The sequence below is a fragment of the Panicum virgatum genome, chromosome 7K (genome assembly GCF_016808335.1).
Source record: "Panicum virgatum strain AP13 chromosome 7K, P.virgatum_v5, whole genome shotgun sequence".
NCBI lineage: Eukaryota > Viridiplantae > Streptophyta > Magnoliopsida > Poales > Poaceae > Panicum > Panicum virgatum.
Window position 1 is genome coordinate 47992494 of NC_053142.1, and position 17756 is coordinate 48010249.

The 17756-nt window shown below is 43.4% G+C and overlaps 2 protein-coding genes across 8 annotated transcripts; both read right to left on the reverse strand.

Annotated features, from left to right (window-relative positions):
- Window positions 1-6218: 6218 nt before the first annotated feature.
- On the reverse strand, window positions 6219-12180 carry LOC120641838 (cyclin-T1-2-like). Of its 4 annotated transcripts, none has more exons than XM_039918113.1 (7): window positions 11990-12180; window positions 9749-10040; window positions 9363-9444; window positions 8339-8473; window positions 8091-8266; window positions 7820-7971; window positions 6219-7736 (listed from the first exon to the last, which is right to left on the reverse strand). In XM_039918113.1, exons 2-7 carry the CDS (start codon window positions 9931-9933, stop codon window positions 6652-6654), a joined length of 1815 nt encoding a protein of 604 aa, XP_039774047.1. In that variant the 5' UTR covers window positions 9934-10040; window positions 11990-12180; the 3' UTR covers window positions 6219-6651. The 4 variants fall into 4 exon arrangements, with proteins under 4 accessions (XP_039774047.1, XP_039774048.1, XP_039774046.1 ...); XM_039918114.1 differs by having other exon boundaries at window positions 8788-9444; window positions 11990-12169; XM_039918112.1 differs by lacking the exon at window positions 11990-12180 and adding an exon at window positions 8788-8852 and having other exon boundaries at window positions 9227-9444; window positions 9749-9999.
- A 3037-nt stretch (window positions 12181-15217) lies between these two features.
- On the reverse strand, window positions 15218-17599 carry LOC120641839. 4 transcript variants are annotated; one of them, XM_039918116.1, is made up of 7 exons: window positions 17358-17567; window positions 16842-16852; window positions 16713-16754; window positions 16337-16504; window positions 16094-16270; window positions 15746-15943; window positions 15218-15648 (listed from the first exon to the last, which is right to left on the reverse strand). In XM_039918116.1, exons 1-7 carry the CDS (start codon window positions 17536-17538, stop codon window positions 15448-15450), a joined length of 978 nt encoding a protein of 325 aa, XP_039774050.1. In that variant the 5' UTR covers window positions 17539-17567; the 3' UTR covers window positions 15218-15447. The 4 variants fall into 4 exon arrangements, with proteins under 4 accessions (XP_039774050.1, XP_039774052.1, XP_039774051.1 ...); XM_039918118.1 differs by lacking the exon at window positions 16842-16852 and having other exon boundaries at window positions 16094-16216; window positions 16713-16722; window positions 17358-17599; XM_039918117.1 differs by lacking the exon at window positions 16842-16852 and having other exon boundaries at window positions 16094-16237; window positions 16713-16722; window positions 17358-17599.
- Between the last annotated feature and the right edge of the window lie 157 nt (window positions 17600-17756).

The following is a 17756-nucleotide window of genomic DNA, read 5'->3' on the forward strand; positions in this document are numbered from 1 at the left end:
GTCCGCCATCGCTGTCCGCCCCGAGCTTCGCCCCCCCCCCCCCACGTCGAGCTCCGCCATCCGGCCATCCTCCGCCCCAAATCGACCCACGGTGAGATCAATCGCGGCCTACTTCTACTCCCCGACCTCTTTCCCACTTGATTTCAGTGCTGCCGCCGCCGAATCGACTCCGCGCCGCCTCGGACACGCCGGTCGCAGCGTGCATACGCCGCCGGCCCTCACTGCGCGCGCCGCCGCGCGGCCCTCCTGGCCGGCCGACCCGCCGCGGCCACCGCGCTCGCGCGCGCCCGGCGCGTCGCCGGCGTGCGCGGCTGGGGCAGCGAAGCAGGGGAGCCCCCCCTCTCCTCTCTCTGTCCCACTGCCGGGTGGGCCCCGCGGGTCAGTGAGAGGGGGGGTTAAAGATAGATTTTCTTTATTATCTTTTGGCTGAAAACTTCAAGATTTTGTAGAAAAGTAAAGAAAAATGAGAAAAATGCAAAATAAATTTTGTTAGGTTTCTAAAATCGAGATCTTTAGAAGAAAAATACTTGTGCATGGGAAATGTCACTTTTGCCCCTGCTAAAATTCGGGTTGTATTTAAGTTAGTTTAATTGTTGCCGGTTGTTCCGTTGCTCTAAAATTTATGAAAAATTCGCAGTGGCTTACTCCTTGCATGTGTAATCCACTGTAAAAATTTCAGGTGCTAGTTTTATGCACTTTTGGGTAGATCTAATTATGTTTGTTTACTTTGCTAGGGTTGTTTTAATGCTTTGTTAGCAGCAATAAATGTTGGAAAATTTATGTGGCATGCTTTATCAAAATCATATTTTTTGTGATAAATTCTTGTTGCTAGGTCATACCTGCAAGTCAAGTCCTCACTTTTAATTGACTCCTAGCTGCTCTTTCTCTTATATTGTTGTTAGTTAATTATTTCCTGCATGTGTACTCTCCGCAAAACAAGCTCCTATGTTAGTCCTTCTAACTTGTAGGACCAGGTTGATGTTTGTTTTACGTAGGTTGATGATTGTTTTAAGTACTTTGTCTGGGTTTGCTTGGTAGTAATTGCTGTTAGGTCCATGGTTTAATCCATGTCGCTCTAGGGTTGTGTTTAATCCTCCGAAGCAAGTTTAGTAGCCGTTGTTGGAGGAAACACTTCAGGCTAAAATACTTGAGTAAACTCTCGTGTTGTAGCACCAACCCAGTTTACCTTTTGAGTGTGTATGCGATGCTTGCTCGATAAATGATTGCCCAGTCATATCTTTATTCCTAATTGTATCGCAATGCATTGCATCGTATTTGTGCTCATCCAAGCGTGGCTTTGTATCTGCCCTACTTGTCTTTTTTTTGCGGTATCGTCTTTTGTACTTCCCTGCATTCAAATATCCACCTTGGTGCATCTCATTTAGGTACGCTAGATGTACAACGCGTGGACGGGACGCACGTGCTGACGGAACCGAACCACAAGGCGGTATTGGCTGAACGCATCCTGAAGAGAAAAGAACCCACGGGAGCAACCGAAGACCCGACTCAAAGTCAGAAGGGCCCAAGGCCTTGTTAACACTAACACTAGCTTAGTGTTACTTTCAGGCAAGCCCCGGAGCATAACCTTTATTTTCAAGTATTCAATGTTATTATTTAAGTATTGTGCATTAAGTTTTTAGGAGTTGAATGAAACCATAGTATGCATGTTTCTCCCTAAGTACCTATGAGCCTCTACTAGTATACAGGCACCGTTAGAAATGCTTTGCTAATTAGGGACCCGGTAGAAGTCGAGGGATTCCTGTCACTCGCGAGATATAGGTCTTGTTACTTATGAAAAAGTTACTGAAGAAGGAATCAGTGAGAAAAGAAAGGAAAACTGGAGACCAGGCGGAGATGAATTGGTTATGGATATGGAATGGATGGAAAGTAAGCCTCTGCCTGTGTCGATTGAGGACCGTTCCGTTGTTGGCCCTTTGACTGAGGATTGAACAGTACTAACCGCATGCCGGGAGTAGGAGGTAGTCGAAACCGGTAAGCTCAGTACCATATGTGCACCGGTAGGCGGACTTGATACTGTCTTCACCAGTGGAGCTAGTATACAAACTCATGGCTGACCCTTCGTTGGTATCGGTGGGGCTAGCAGTCCCGGGTCGCAGGGCAGTTCGCCTATTCGGTGTGCATATGTGAAGGGTTGGTGTGTATAGCCCGACGGGGCATATATGTGCCGTGTTGGTTAGGTCCACCTTGCAAGGTTAAATCGGATCGATTCGCCGTGACTCGCGGATATGAGAGCCTTGGTCAATGCGTCACATCGTAGTAAGGATTGAATGGACAGAAAGAGAAAAGTTGGACTTTTGTTGATGTTCTTAAAAGGATAATATGATTAACCATGTGTGCTATAGAGAATTAGGCAAATCTAGTTTCTAACTATCAACACAATTGGAGCTAAAATATTGAAAGTAAGGATCCAGTGTAAATAGCTTTTCAGCAAAATAACCCAGAGCCAAAGAGCTATGCATGTCTAGGTAATGGGCTAAGTATACCCATAGACAGGTAAGCCTTGCTGAGTATTAGAATACTCAGGGTTTGGTTGTACCCCTTTTTAGCAGGCTATATTCCAGAAGACTTCGAGGAAATCTGTGCGTCCTGGAGTGGTCAGCCTCTTCCTCCAGGTTGGACAATCGAGTGGGTTCCGTCTTCTCCGTGAAGTGCAGGCAGGTGAGCCTCACATCAATGGGCAAGATGTGAAGTTCGTCTTTTGGTCATCGACGTTATTTATCGTACTATATTTTGAAGCTTGTTTCAAACTAGTTGTACTTTCCGCTGCGTGTGAACTCTGTTTGCGAAATGTAACACTGGCTTGTAAAACTTGATTGTAAATTAATTTTTGAGACTTTTGTTTAACTCTGGTTGTAAGTTAATTTTGAAAACTGTTGTTGCTTGTAATCACCTGTGCTCGTCTTTTGGCGAGAGTTCCTGTGCAATCGATCCTGGTTAAAGCAGGCAGTCTGGGTGTACTGGTGAAGTGCAGTAGCGGAGGTTTAAGTTAAAAGGTTAATTAGTGCACTTGATCGGTATTATTTGGACTGTTCTGTGACAGGTGGGGATAGCGGTCCCGAGTTGCAGGGCAGTTCATCTATTCGGTGTGCATATTGGAAACGGTTGACAAGTGTAGTCCGACGGGATAGATATATGTCGTGTGTTAGGTCCACCTTGCAAAGTTTAAAATCGGATCGATTCGCCGTGACTCGCGGATATGAGAGCCTTGATCTCTTTGTCACATCGTAGTAAGAAATTGAAATGAGGACGAAATGATGATGCTATTCTTGGAGGATTAATTTGATATACCATGCTTGTTCTAGATATTCTTGCAAACCTAGTTAATACTTGCTACATTAAACTTGAACTAAAATGTTGAAAGTAAGGACTCACTTTTAGATATTTTTTGGCAAAACAAACCCCTCAAGCCAAAAGCTTTGCATATCTAGATAGTGGGCTGAGTATACCCAGAGTCGGGTAAGCCTTGTTGAGTATTAGTATACTCAGCCTTGCTTGTGGCTTTGTTTTTCAGGTGGTACTTTTGAGGATATGGATGACGTCATGTATGGGCTTCATCATGATGTCTGGTTTCGTCGCTAAACTATCGTTTATTTTTCCTCCACACTTAAACTCTATTGAATTTTTATAAATTCAAACTCGGTTTGTAATAATAATTCAATTTCATACTCTGTGCTGTAAAATTTGCGGAATATTGTACGCTCTGGACTACTTTGTCGATCATGTTTCAAGTGGTTTAATCGGGATTTTACCCGACAGTACTGCCGGATTACTCTGTTTTAAGTGCGTGTTAACCCTGGTTGCCGTTTCGGTGATAGTTAGCGCACTTAAGCCGGATTAATTTAGACGGGGCTGCCACATAGCACGAGCGTGTGGCCATGAGAAGGTAGTGCTGGAGGTGGACAACTTAGCTCTGGTGAACCTTCTGCGCTTTGAAGCAGGTGAACGAAGTCCGATTGCAGGTCTTTGGCATGAGATCAGAGAGTTAGGCAGGGAGTTTGTTCAGTTTCGTATTTCGTTTGTAAACCGGGAAGGCAATGAGGCAGCTCACTTCTGTGCAAAGCTGACCTCGGAGTCCAACCGAGCGAACTTCTGGGCGGAGGCTTTTCCATTAGGCCTTATGGGGATCGCTGAAGCAGATTTTAACCCTGCATCTGATTAATATAAGCTCATGCTTATGCTAAAAAAACTATTGAAGTAGACCAAAATCGAGAAGGTAGGCCTCTACCTTTTTAATAGGGCAACAGAAATCACTGTTCAAAATCCAGTTTAATAAAAAAAGTTACAATTCTTCATCGTAATATTTCCTAATAACAGAAAGAAAAAATTTCAGGTTGGGATAATGAATAACTAAAGTGTGATTAGAAATGCAAATACAATTGTATAATAAACAACTCTTTGAAAATTATAGCACTAGACATAAGAAGTTAGTGTTAGAGATCATACTGTTCAGAAAAGTCTACTGCATTGGCTGTTGATGGAATGAAGCTCAATTCACTAGACTTCCTTGCATTATCCAGAGCTTCCTACGATAATAAGATCACATAGCACAATGAAAAAACATCCAAGATCTTCGCGCAGGTTATGACAACTTAGAGAGGTTGCACAGTTAGAGTCGAACAACTTCTTAATTATATGTTCAACATGGCACATTGCATTTGGCAGCCACCATTTCAGAAATAACATACGAGTTCAAACAAAAAAAATACACATAATGGTACTTCATTATGTATAACATCAAAGAGAGCACCATGATTAAAGTATTAATAATAGAAAATTTTGTAGGACCCTTATGCATGAATACACTTGACACTCCTACCTTTTTAGCTCCATAACAAGAAGCTGAAGAAGAAATTGACCAAGTATCCTGAGCCTCTGGTGAGCCATCTTTTACTTTTTTGTACGCAGGAATTATTTTGCATTTCTGTAAAAATAAAATAAATTATTCATATTCATATTAAACAAATATTAGATTTTTTATAAATAAAATAAAAGTAACTTTAGTATTTTATCCGACAACTTATTGTCGATATTATCAAGTGGCTCAACTTTCTCTTTGTAGAAAGTGTAAATTTTTTAGCAGAACGTATCTTCTCTACCATGTTCTGCTCACTACACGGTAGTCCTTTACCGCTTAGTTTCTGTGTAATCATTTTGTATGATAGTTTTTCTGAAGATATGATTTCCTAAATACAACACTCATACAAAAATGTTGTATTATATTTATTCCAAATTATTGTCGTCTTACGATATACTCTGTGAGATTCAAATCAAATAATAAAAAAATCTATAACACGGGTAGTAGAGGTTGAATCAAATAATTAAAAAAATTTATTGGCCCTCAATCTCCTTGCACAAGTGAACCGAGCTTGCATTAAATAATTAAAATTAGTTGCCTCACGGTCTCCTAGCACGACTAAAGCCGCTAGCTCACCAACACACTGGCAGCCTACCTTCCTCACTCTGCTCTAACTGAATGCCTAATTGTAAAATTGATAATGTATCACCAATTGATTTAATAAGAATGCATATTTAACACATAGAGAGAAAATTGAAGATTTGGAACTAAAGTTAGCTACTTCAAATTTCAATCATACATAAGGACTGATCCAGGATGAAACAACCCCAGTCCGTAGTTAAAGGTATAGCGTACACATTACGAATTAACATCAAAGTCAAGCTCAGAACTGAAGTTTAGCATGTTGTCTCCTATAAAATGCGAACGCGTAATGTAGCATAATTTTACTTAAGATTACAACATTATAACTCAAGAAACGTCACGCCATCATGCTGCCCCACCCCGCATGCCACGATTCGCACTCGCGCCGCAGGGGAAGGGGTGGCGCAGGAGTGAAGGTGCAATGGGGTAGGGGAGGGGTGGTGCAGGAGTTGGCGCGGCGGTTGGGGAGGGCCGACAAAGGAGGGAGGAGGGATTGGGGGAAGAGAGAGGAGAGTAGGGATGGGGAAGAGAGATGTGAAATAGTAAAGTAATTTTTTTAATCAAGAGAGAGTAAGGAATTGGTGGGCTGTGAGTAGATTTAGCGGCCATACGGACCAGCAGGCTTAAAACTAGTCTTTACTAATAAATAAATAGAATGGAAAGAATAAAATAGGAAAAATAAGCCTCCAATTACATAAGAGCTCCGAAGAAACAAAGAGAAGGCCGACAACAAGAAGACACATCGATGCATGTGATCACCTCCCTGTAGGAACATGCATTTAGCATATATTCATCTTCAATTTATAAACAGTTTACAATTTTCAAGTGCTGTTTTCCTTTTGTTAACTTCTACACTGAAGAAAAAAAATTCATTTGTTACAGTCACACTGAAGAATCAATTTCTAGTTGGGTTTAACAACAGATGGTTCCCTGCTACAGTTACAACTATAACCTAATAATAACTTTGGTCATGCTAGATTTACACAACAAAAAGAACCAAGACAGTGGATTTGATGCCATTCTGAATTCAAGAAATTGGGAATATCTCACTGTGCACATACCCCTCGTGTTAAAAGCACTCGAGGTGTCTCATTAAACAAATAACAAAGAGATGTGACATCTATCTGCTGACTCAATCTGTCATTATTCACCTGCTTGGAAAGCATCCTCTGAGTGCATCAGCTCATGAGGAGCTAGCAGCAGCTTGACTCTAGCTTCTGTTTCTTGCTGGCATACGCTGGCTCTACAATAATCCCAGACTCGAGCTCCCTCTCAATCCAATCATCTTCACTCAAACAATCTAAAGTAATTGCCTGCTTATTTCTTGGTCCAACCACAATACCGGCTTCGAGCTCCCTCTCGATCCAGGCTTCATCACTCAGCCCATCTGAGGCAGCAGCTTCTTGTTTGGTAACAATCCCAGACTCGAGCTCTCTCTCAATCCAGGCTTCTTCACTGAGGTCGTCTGAACCAATGGCTCGCTCTTGGATCTCTCTCTGCCTCTTCCTCTTTGACAATAAATCCTTTATTCTGGCAACATCAACATTTTTAAGTTCTGCCCTCAAAGAATCAGACTCCACTACAACTGGCGATGCAGACGGTGCATCGTTAATTGGGACTGAAGCAGCAGCAGCCAATCTCTGATCAGAGCACAAGCTATCCGCAATCAGACTGTCAGTACAATGATTAGAGCTTCCAATCAATGGTTCGACACACCAAGTGCTTTCTCTGTCCATCTTGGCATCCAGTGATATCACCACAGGTAATGGGTTCACGTTACCACCATGCCAATTTCTTGATGCCTGGTTCAAGATTTTGCCATTGACTGTGCAATGGCTTGCATCCTGCTTCATACATTCAGCACTGCCCTCCGCGGCTGCAATTGCATCTAATGATGTCTGATTACTACATGACATCATCCCAGCGTCATGTTTGGTTATTGAGGCTTGATCCAAGCTCTCTTCATCATGTACTTTCCTAGAAACATTTATATAAGCACTTACACTCAACGAATTGCTCTCCGGGCCTGAGACCCTACCATCACTTGTATGACTGCTTGTCAAGTATTGACAGGAATCCAGCTGCATTGGGTCACTGGGCTCGCCAATATCAGGACTTGAGCTGCTTATTAACAAGCTTGATTGATTCAACACAGAGTCCGGGCTGTTAGATATGTGCAGTTTAGCTTCACATGGAACTTCCTTTTGCTTAACTGGACTGGGACGAGCAGGCATCAGTTTTTTCACAGCAGCATGCTCCATCATTTGTTGAATGACAGCTGCAGAAATGCAATATTTTCTTCTCAATTTCCAAAAGGCACAGAGTGCAATGATGGGACAATCCACTTAGTAGACCACATACCTTCCAGAGGCTTCGGTGCAACATCAAATTGGTGCCACCAGACATGCGCTCCATGTAACGGGAGCTTGATATTGTGAAGCTTTGCCGCCAGGTAAAGAGATCCAGCAGCAATATACTGTGGTTTATACTGTAGGTACAGTGTTGTTTTAAGCCTGAACATAAGTAGCAAGATATTATTTAAATGCGAAGGAATCTTAGAAATATTGGGACTAAGGAATTGCAAATGAATCTTAGAAATGTGTACTAAAGATTGAAATAGTATATCACATACCAATCATTCACAAAGTTCCATGCTACTTGTTTCACTTCCTTCTGATTGATGCCAAGATTTCTCATAGCATCAAAAAGTGGTCTATAAGGATGCTGAATGTTGAAATCAAATCGAATAGTTGTAAGAACCAATCTCTCTCCGATCAAAATTAGTGCTTTCTGCTTCTCAAAAACATCCTGTGCAGTAGACAATGATCAAACACTGAATGGGGAACGGTACAGAAGTTACAAGCAATGATTTAGTGGCACCTTCTGGCGGATCCTTTGAGCTGCAGCAGTGTCCCGCCTATACATTGTCTCATAGGCTACTCGAACTACATGGTCCAGGGGGCAAGGAGTATCTTCAGCTTTCGATGCCAGAAATACACATACAGTTGCAACTGTCTGAAACAGGTCAGGACAAAAGGAACCGTTAAAACCAGCCCAGCAAAATAACAAGGTAAGTTCCAGAAGAACTAGTCATCTAGAGATGACAATAAGCAAACCATAGATAGATCATGTAATCACAACAGACTAAATATTATGAATAAATTGCATCAAACATGAAATCCTACTAATGTTGCAAATAACTAAGGGCTGCAGAATAACGGAGAGATAATCTCTGGACAAACTGATCATGTAAATATGAAATAAACTAGTCCCACAAGACAAAGAAAGAAAAGGAATGCAGTAAGGTGATCCATTTTTGTAGAACTTACTGGAGGATTCGTAATTTCACAAGATGATCCGTCAATGTATGTCAAACTTTTTTTAAGTTGTAACAGTAAGTTGCAACCCAGTTGTCTGGTCGGGGTTAAGTAACTTCAACAAGAAAATTCTGAATGCACTTGCCCAGGTATGACAAAGTACAAGTACAATCGTATTGTACCGGTGATCTGCCAAACTTCCCAGGTAAACAGAAAACAACTCTAACTACCTCAAAACTTTTTAGTATTAGAGAAGGGGATTGGAACTTCATCAAAGGTTTAAAACATATTTCTGTAACATTGTAGCTAAGCAGATTATTTGGAAATGTCCAAATCACTGTGTGAACTTGAGGTAGAGTAGCATCACGATGAATTAGCAATTAGCAAGTAATAAAAAAATAAATGCTAATGGCATTACATGGTCAAATACTTTAAATTATTTGAAGGATATTTTGCAATGTTAAGTTGGAAATGGAGAATAGATTGTTGAACATTCCAACAAATGCTTGGCAAAGAAACTCTGCACTCTTCTTGCTTTTCAAAGACAGCATCGACCATCACGGCCACAATAAAACAGAGTTTCTCACCTGCCATCCATTTTTGGCAAGGGACTGGTGTATATAGAAGCGATGGCAAAACATTATTGCTGTCGCTACAGTCATCTGAGGTCTGAAAAAAAAGAAGCATGTTAACAACAGATACATAAGCTTTAGCAAACTAGACAAAATAACTAAGAGAAATTATCATGTGCTAAGAATACAATCAGAGTAGCAGAGTCAAACATATCGACCAAAACAAGCTGTGTCTTAGAAAGAAAGGAAGCCTTTTAGGTCCAACAGACAGATGAGATGAATGGAAACAAACATACTATGAGCTACCATATAAAGTAGTATATTATAAACTAAAAAGAACACCCTAGAACATGGTAGAACAGAGTCAATTCCACTGAAGAGAGTGAAAAGAAATTACGTACAGTTTCAGCCTGATGCCAACATCCCGAATAAATGAACAATATAAATGCCGAAGTTCTGACTCCTTGCTTTCAGTAATTCCATCTTTCCTTGATGGAGATAACTTCTCTAGTTCTTCCCTGGTGAAGTACCAAGAGTACATGCGTTCATGTGATAATTTCTCAAGGATCTTGGGTTCCCCATCCATCAGTATGTCTGAGACACCCTGCAGGATGGGCTCTCTGCGAGTCCAGAGAAAGTTTATTGACTCTTTGGCTAGTTGTACCCTTGACGTTACAAATTTTGTGAAGCAACCTGTAGAATCGAGATATCTTTAGAAAAAATTTTCCACTGCTTGGCTTGATATACTGCTACAGAAGACCAAGAGCATATAGATATATAAACAATAAGTACATATACAATACAAGTGATGACTAAAACATGCATGTGGTGCAAGATCTTATTACTGTCCACTTCTATGACAGTGTTCCCAAGATACAAGGCTGTCAACAATTTCTTTCATATTTCCTTTTGCTGTTGTGCAGCCAGCACTTTTTCCCCTCCCCTAATGCTCCTAATGTAGCAGGAAAGGCTGATGTCGTCCTGACTACAGTTCCACAGGGTATACTCAAGTTCTATTTTCCTTACTGGATTTGTGCCCATCAGAGAGAATCAATTTGGAACTCTGACCAACTTGTATTAGGGGAAGTCACTGCCTCAGAACTGTTCTAATCATATAAGTGTTGGTCCAGTGATAAAGCCCCCCCTCTCCCCCACTCTAACACCTGGGTTTTAGGGTCGGAGTGGCTAGAGGGGGTGGTCTAAGTTGGTACCAGAGCCAGGTCCCGGGTTCAAAACCCACCGGCCACGCATTTCTTCCGCTGCGCGATTTCCCCTGCGGGGTTCGCTGAGACCAGCAGCCAGCAGCCACAGGCACGGCGCGGCTCGCTCGCCGTAGGGGGAATGTTGGTCCAGTGATAAAGCCCCCCCTCTCCCCCACTCTAACACCTGGGTTTTAGGGTCGGAGTGGCTAGAGGGGGTGGTCTAAGTATAAGTAATGATTTTTTTCAATTTTTCCTTAGGTGAGCATAAGCCTGATCAAGTTGCTATGGTCCCATTCTATTTCACCACAACATGTGGAAGTATAATTTTGTGTGTGTGTGGGTGGGTGGGTGGGTTGGGAGGCTAAGTTTTGAGCCTATGAAGTCCCTATCGTGGTAAATAATATGCTTCTGATCATTATTATTGAATGGTGTTTCTGGACTATCATTGAAGTGGATGGTTACTAATAGGATATTCTGCACAGTGAAAGGGTGTCACCAGTTAGGTGGTTCTCTTCTGCCCATTATGAAAACACAGTTTTGCAGGCTGGGTTATATCCACTAATGATAGTTCATGTTTGAGATCGGAAAACTCAGCACGTTTTGCAAGCCCTACACTCATGGGTTCACTAAACAGAAATGTAGTTTTTAATGTTCTTCAGAGTCACAGTGAAAGAAGTTGAATAAAATTCATAAACAAGAGGACAAGATAATCATTTACATCCTTCCCCTAAAATAAATATATTTCTGGCTTACTAAAAGTAATTAATTCACAAGTCCCACAGTAGTTGGAACTCCAATCCGTTGCGGGCATTATAGCAGATGCAATTCAAACACTGTTCAAGTAAAAGCATTCATTGTCCTGCCTTTTGGGTTGAAGATCACTCATTTGAACTATGCGAGCTCAGGTTGAAGCATTTTCACACGTGCAATTTACGATGATAAGCGAGAGCCTATACTGAGAAACAAAGCAATACCTCTAAAAGCTTCGTGAAGAAAAAACTTCTCTTGTTCAAACACAAAAAACTTCTAGAGAGCAGCACAAATTTATACTCATGCACCTTACAGTAAGAAAAAATAGCGACTTTGACGCAATTAACACAAAATCCTGACTTTTCAGCACCTAATCTCGTCCAGACAGATTTCAACCACTTGATATTCGTACGCTGAATTTTGCATACTCCCAAAGGCCAATCCGCTGAACAACGCCAAAGATCCAAAATTGAGCACCAATCCAGGTCAAGCTCACCGATTTACCCGCAAATTCACCACCAAACTGGAGTGGGCACAGTATATGACATGGGTGTACATACGTGCACACGATAATTTTTAGAAAAATCGAAGTTAGTAGTGAATCGCACGGTCAGATCCGAATACAACGAGCATATATTAGGGTTTGGGGTGTTCGATTTCGCACAGCGGGAAGGAAAGGGGCCGGCGTACCTGGCGAGATGTAGTCGCTGGAGAAGAGCCCGACGAAACCTGGCAAAGGGCGGCGCCGCTCGCCCTGTTCGTCGCAGGCTAGGGGGGTTTCGCCGGGGCGGGTTTTGGTGGGGGGAGGAAGGGGAATTCCTCGTGGATTTGGGTGCGGAGTTTGTTGTTGGAGACGCGACGACTCAGGATGGCAAAGTCGTCCTCTTGTTCGATCCCCTCTTTTATTTCGTTTATTATCTCCTCTGACAGCTGGGCTCATCACGCCGCGTTTGTGTGGCTGGGGTGGGGGAGGGGACGAGGGGGTGGAAATCATTTTCTTTATTTTAGCCAAACAAATGCCAGTAATAATTCGGGTTGAACTAAATTATTTTGAGGTTGCAATTTTCATCCCCTATTACGTACTATATTTAGGTTATATATACCATACTCTAATAGACGTATTATTGGTATTTTCATCCCCTATGTTGATGTACTAGAATGTATTTGGAAATCTGCATAGGAGTCGTCCGCGCACTTTATACGCGGCAGGCATAGACGTTACCATTGCTCAGCACTAGCTAGGCACGCCTCAGCGACTGCCAGCCTCTCCTCTCTCCTTGATCTCGTCATCTTTTTCCCCCTTGTGTGAGACCGAGCTTGAGGTCATCTATGGTGGCTCCCTCCTCCCTCCTCTACAATTGCTCCGCTGGCTTCCTTCCGATCTCCCGCTGTTTGCACCCTTTGCCCGCCTTTTCTTCTCTTGCACTGGCTGTGACAAGGTTCTTCTTTCCCAAGCACGCGAATGTGTAACGTTAGATCAGTCTTAGTGTAAGTTTCATTTAAATTTTATTTGCATTTAATAAGTTATCGCATAGGCATTTTTTATGATGTGACACCATATTTAAAAAAGAGAGAGAATAGATAAGTTTATGGGGATGAAACTCTCTTGGCACATTTATCAACTCGCAATAAGTCATGGAATTAAATTTTTATAAAATTGTAGAATGAAAAGTTTCATTACATTTTACATAATGTGACATTATTGAAAACAATGCTATGAAACTCTTCATTGAGACTGACCTTAGTAGCCTATACTTATTCACTCTGTTCTCCTGGCAACCAGCAACAGTGCTTTTCTCTCACAACAAATCAGCATCAGCCACCAGCCAGCCAGTAGTATTTCTCTCTCTCCGACCGCCGCCTCGCCCTCCCTGAACGTCGCCGCGGCCCCTCCCCGACCATCGCCCTGCCCTCTCCGACGGCCACCAGCGGCGGTGGCCTGACTCACTCTCCGTCATCCCACCCTATCCGCAGTGGTGGTCTCCGGCAGGCCCGCTGGGCGCTGGCCAGGCGCGCGGGGGGCGTTGCTCCCCACCTCCCCGGCAGGCCAGGTGGCGGCGCAGCCGTCCCCTGCAGGCAAGGCGCTGGCGGCGGTCCCTGGGAAGCCTGATGCACCGCGGCGGCTGTCCCCTGCTCTGCAGGCAAGGCTAAGCTCGGTTAGTTCGGTTAGAACCGGAACTAAACTGAACTAACCGAAACCGAAGTTGCTCGGTTCTTGATCCTAAAAAGAACCGAACGGTTTCTATTTTTAAAGAACCGAATTTCTCTGGAAACCGAAGAACCGAACCGATCGGTTCGGTTAGAACCGAATGCCCAGGGCTAGACATTCTATGTGAAAAGTGAGATCTACTACTCCAAAGGCGCCGCCTTGCACGTGTACTTCCAAGAATATCAGCACAATGTCCAACTGGTGGCTGAGAATCGAAGTCATTAAACGAACGAACAGATTGCACCTCACAAGCAGATTCACTAGAGCCACTGTCTCTAATATCCACATCATCAAGTGGAGCATTTGACCCATTCCTGCTATGCCTCCCACTATAGTTTACCAACGGACTAAATTTTTTGTGGTCTCCACATTCCTGCTGCCTCTCAAGTAGCTTAGCAGTCTCAGTTGCCTGAGAAGCTGCAGTGCAGATATCTGCAATATAGCCAGCTTGACATTGCTCCAAAGCATGGATAATGCTACATTGCTACTGATCTCAGAAGATATTATCCTCACACCCAACCTTTTCATAATGGAATATATCATTTGAATGAATGACATAATCATCTGAGAAATGCTAGCCTTAGAGCTATGATCCAATGTCTGTAATCCTGATCTTATCAATGATCGTCCATAAGGCTCAAGTGTCGAAGGATTATTTATATTTTGACAGAATCAGCCCCAATACCAAGGGGCTCCTTCCACTTTCTCCCTCCTTCCCCTTTGCCTCCAATGGAGTTCCTGAAGGTAGGGGGGTTCGAGCCCCCCCCCCCCCCCCCCCCACACGCTGGCTCCACCCCTGACTAAGCTTAAGTGCACAACAGTGTGACAGTGAACCTCCGATCCTCTAGAGGCCCCCCCCCCAGAGAGAGACCTTCAAGCAGACACCATTGACCAACTCATTGGATGCGAATTGCCAATTGTTGGACTGGACAAGAGCAGTGATACAGAGAGCAGAACTAGAAGAGATGCTCTTGTTAGTGTTCATTAAGCAATCTGATAAGGGATGGCAAAGGGAGCTAATGATCTCAAATTTATCTTCTTCCCTACCTAGAGGACCAATGACATAGCATGCGATCAACAAAGGCCTCATTAGATTCGTCTCTGGAGTTAGTTTTATAAACTGATTTTGTTTGACACTCCTAATTAGCGGTCAAAATTCTTTCCGGAACTTCTAGGCCGTAACCAATAGGGCCTTTATAGACTAGGACCAGCACGTATTACCAATATATAGGCCCAGATAGATAGCATTGCAAGCCAGCCATCAAAGTCATGCAGCCGCAAACACATCGTTGGCCACCGCCCTTCTGCACATCGTAGGCCACCGCCCTTCTGCATCTGAATCTGGCATGGGTTCAGATTTACTCGGTTTTTGTTCCTGCATGCAGTGGGTTCAGATTTACTCGCCGATTTTTGTTACATTTGGTTCGTATTTGCGAAATTTGGCTCGATTTCTCCCGAATTTTGTTTCCTATTTGCAAATGGGTTTGATTTGTAGAATTTTGTTTGATATATGATTGTAGCTTTCCGCCACTTTTATCTTCCCGGCTGCGCCACGGTACGCCAAAAGTGCTGGGGAGAACGCGCGGGAACGGAAGCGGACGCCTTGGAAGTTGGGTGCCCGGCGATTGGCCGACGCATTGAGCTAGTATGGGATTGGCCAAAAAATTAAGGACCAGCATCACGAATCAGTGGTCACGCAAAAACTTAACTGATCCCAAACGTCAGTCATAAATAAACACGTCATTTTGTTCCCTTAGATCCAAACGATGCTAACTAGTGCACGTTTCTCAAAAAAAAAAAAAAACTAGTGCACGCAGATGTTACAAGCCAACAAAGATGGCAAGTTCACCACATGCGTACAAAAACTGCGGGCTGCCAACCAAATTGTTTAGTTGCTACAAGAGGCTCAGCCACATCCTGAACATGGGTTTATTTAGTCTTAGTTCCCATGCTCCTCGAGTACGCTTTCACTCGCTTTAGCTTTCTTAACCAATGAGGCAAATATACCTTTGCTTTGAGTGATGTCTCGATGGGCATACATCAGTCTTCTGTAGGTTACTATGCAAGCTGGCCCATCTATTAAATCTTGGTAACGATCTGCATCTTCCAGCAACTTTATTTGCAGATCTTTCGACAACGTCTGCAAGAGACAAGAGTACTTGTCCATTACATTGGTGACAAGCGCAGCTGAAATGAGAAGCAAGTAGCCACGAACACATTTACATAGTATGGTTTACCTCATCTGAGTCGCCAATTTCATGGGTGCATATGATCTTAAAAGCAGTCGCAATTTTCAGAGCACGCCAATTCTTACAGTCAATGCCGGAGACATCCTTAAGGAAACCACCAATACGGCGCAAGGGCGGATATTCTTCCTTCTTAGCAACATCATATTTAAACAAGCTCAATGCAGCTACAACAATCTCCTCATTTATCTGGATACAAAGAGTGCTGCTTCATCACCAAAGAAAAATGCAAAAGGGAAATAGAAAAAAAATTGCACTCAAGGCTCTGGTCTGAAAATGAAGGATTCCAAGTGCGTCCGCCAAAACTAAAGGAAAAGCAATTGCAACTGGTAAACTCATCATCTTTGGTTTGACATGAAAGCCATGACGACTCAGGAGCATCTGCAGTCCTTGACTCATAGGGACACGATCCTCTTTAGGCAGCTCTGATTTTTCCATGGGCACCAACCTGTGCATGTGACGCTGCATGCCCCACATTACATCCTTCACAATTTCATTGTGCAGGCAATGTATTCCCTGTAAAAGGTCAAGCACACTCAAATTTGCTCACAGATATAAGAAAAATAATCAGCTTACACTCACCAAGCTTGATTCAATGATTGATTTGTATTCCTGCTTTCCGACAACCAATGTCTGCCCAGGGTTGCGCCGCTTCATAATCATCTCGGTAAGCTGTTTGTTAATGCCGGTCCCAACACTAATGGCACTGGACTTGTCATCGAAAGTTTGGAATTCCAAAAGCCAAACAATCTGATGAAAGAAATAAACACAAATTAACAGACCAGGGACAAAAGAAACATATAATAAAAAACCACACAATGTCACAGTCAGGGCAATCTAAACATATTCTCGATTGAGTATACACAAACTGCAAGATGATAAACTGGTAAACGAGGACAGCCGACAGGAAGCTGTGGGAATATTAAGGGGAACAATGAGAGGGAAGACAGCCACTCAACTCCTTTGCCCTGTCATAATGAACGAAGTTTGCCCACACACGCTGGAGACAAGGATAAAACGTAAACTTAGGTCAACATAGACAAGAGAGGAAGCAAGTACATTAGCTAAGGAAGGAAGATTGAAGTACTTCTATTGCAGCTGATTTGTAGAGGTAGATCCCAAGGACACCGAAAATTGCAAAGCCAGAGGGCGTCTCAAACAGCAGCAAGAGTACCCCGTGATTTTTCACAAAGTCATCACATGCGAACATAGGAATCATAAAAAATTTAGAGACCAATCATTCATCCAAAAATCAAAAGAGGGGAGCCAACCCTCGAATCTTGATCCGAGGCTAAAGGATCCCTCCTAGCATGATCCACCAGATTCAAACCACCAATAGCGTGCACAACCGCACAACCATAACCACAATATCTGAGGGATCGGATCCAACTTCCCTAACCCTAACACGCACGATGGAGGAAATGGAGCAATGCATCCCCGGATCTGATGTGTCGGATCTAAATTGGTTTGGTGGACGCGCAAATCGCCTCGCCACATCTCCATGTTTTCCCCACGGCAGGTATGTGGATCCAATGTTAGGGTTTCCTTTCTCATCCTAAAGTGAGCGAGATTGAGTGGGTGGTGATGGCGGATGGCGGCTCACCTAAAAGGAAGCGGAGCTCCTTCACAGAACTTATGAAACCATCTCGAATCAGAGCTCGTGGCCTCGCCGGAGAAAGACCTGTTTGGAACCGCTTCTGTGCGACGGGCGGCCGGCCGGATCCACCCGGTGGAGGCGCGTCCTGGGGGTGGAGGGCGGAGGACGATTTCCGGCGGCAGTGCATCCTGCACTACTACAGAATCTATTAGACCCGGGACAAACGTGGACATTAGTCCCGGTTCAATAGCTAGGGTCAGAGAAATAACTTTAGTCCCGGTTCATATCTCCATCCTAGATTCAGTACACGACTTTTAATCCCGGGTGGAGGTATTCACCAGGTTCAATAGGATCAGAGAAATAACTTTAGTCCCGGTTCATATCTCCATCCTAGATTCAGTACAC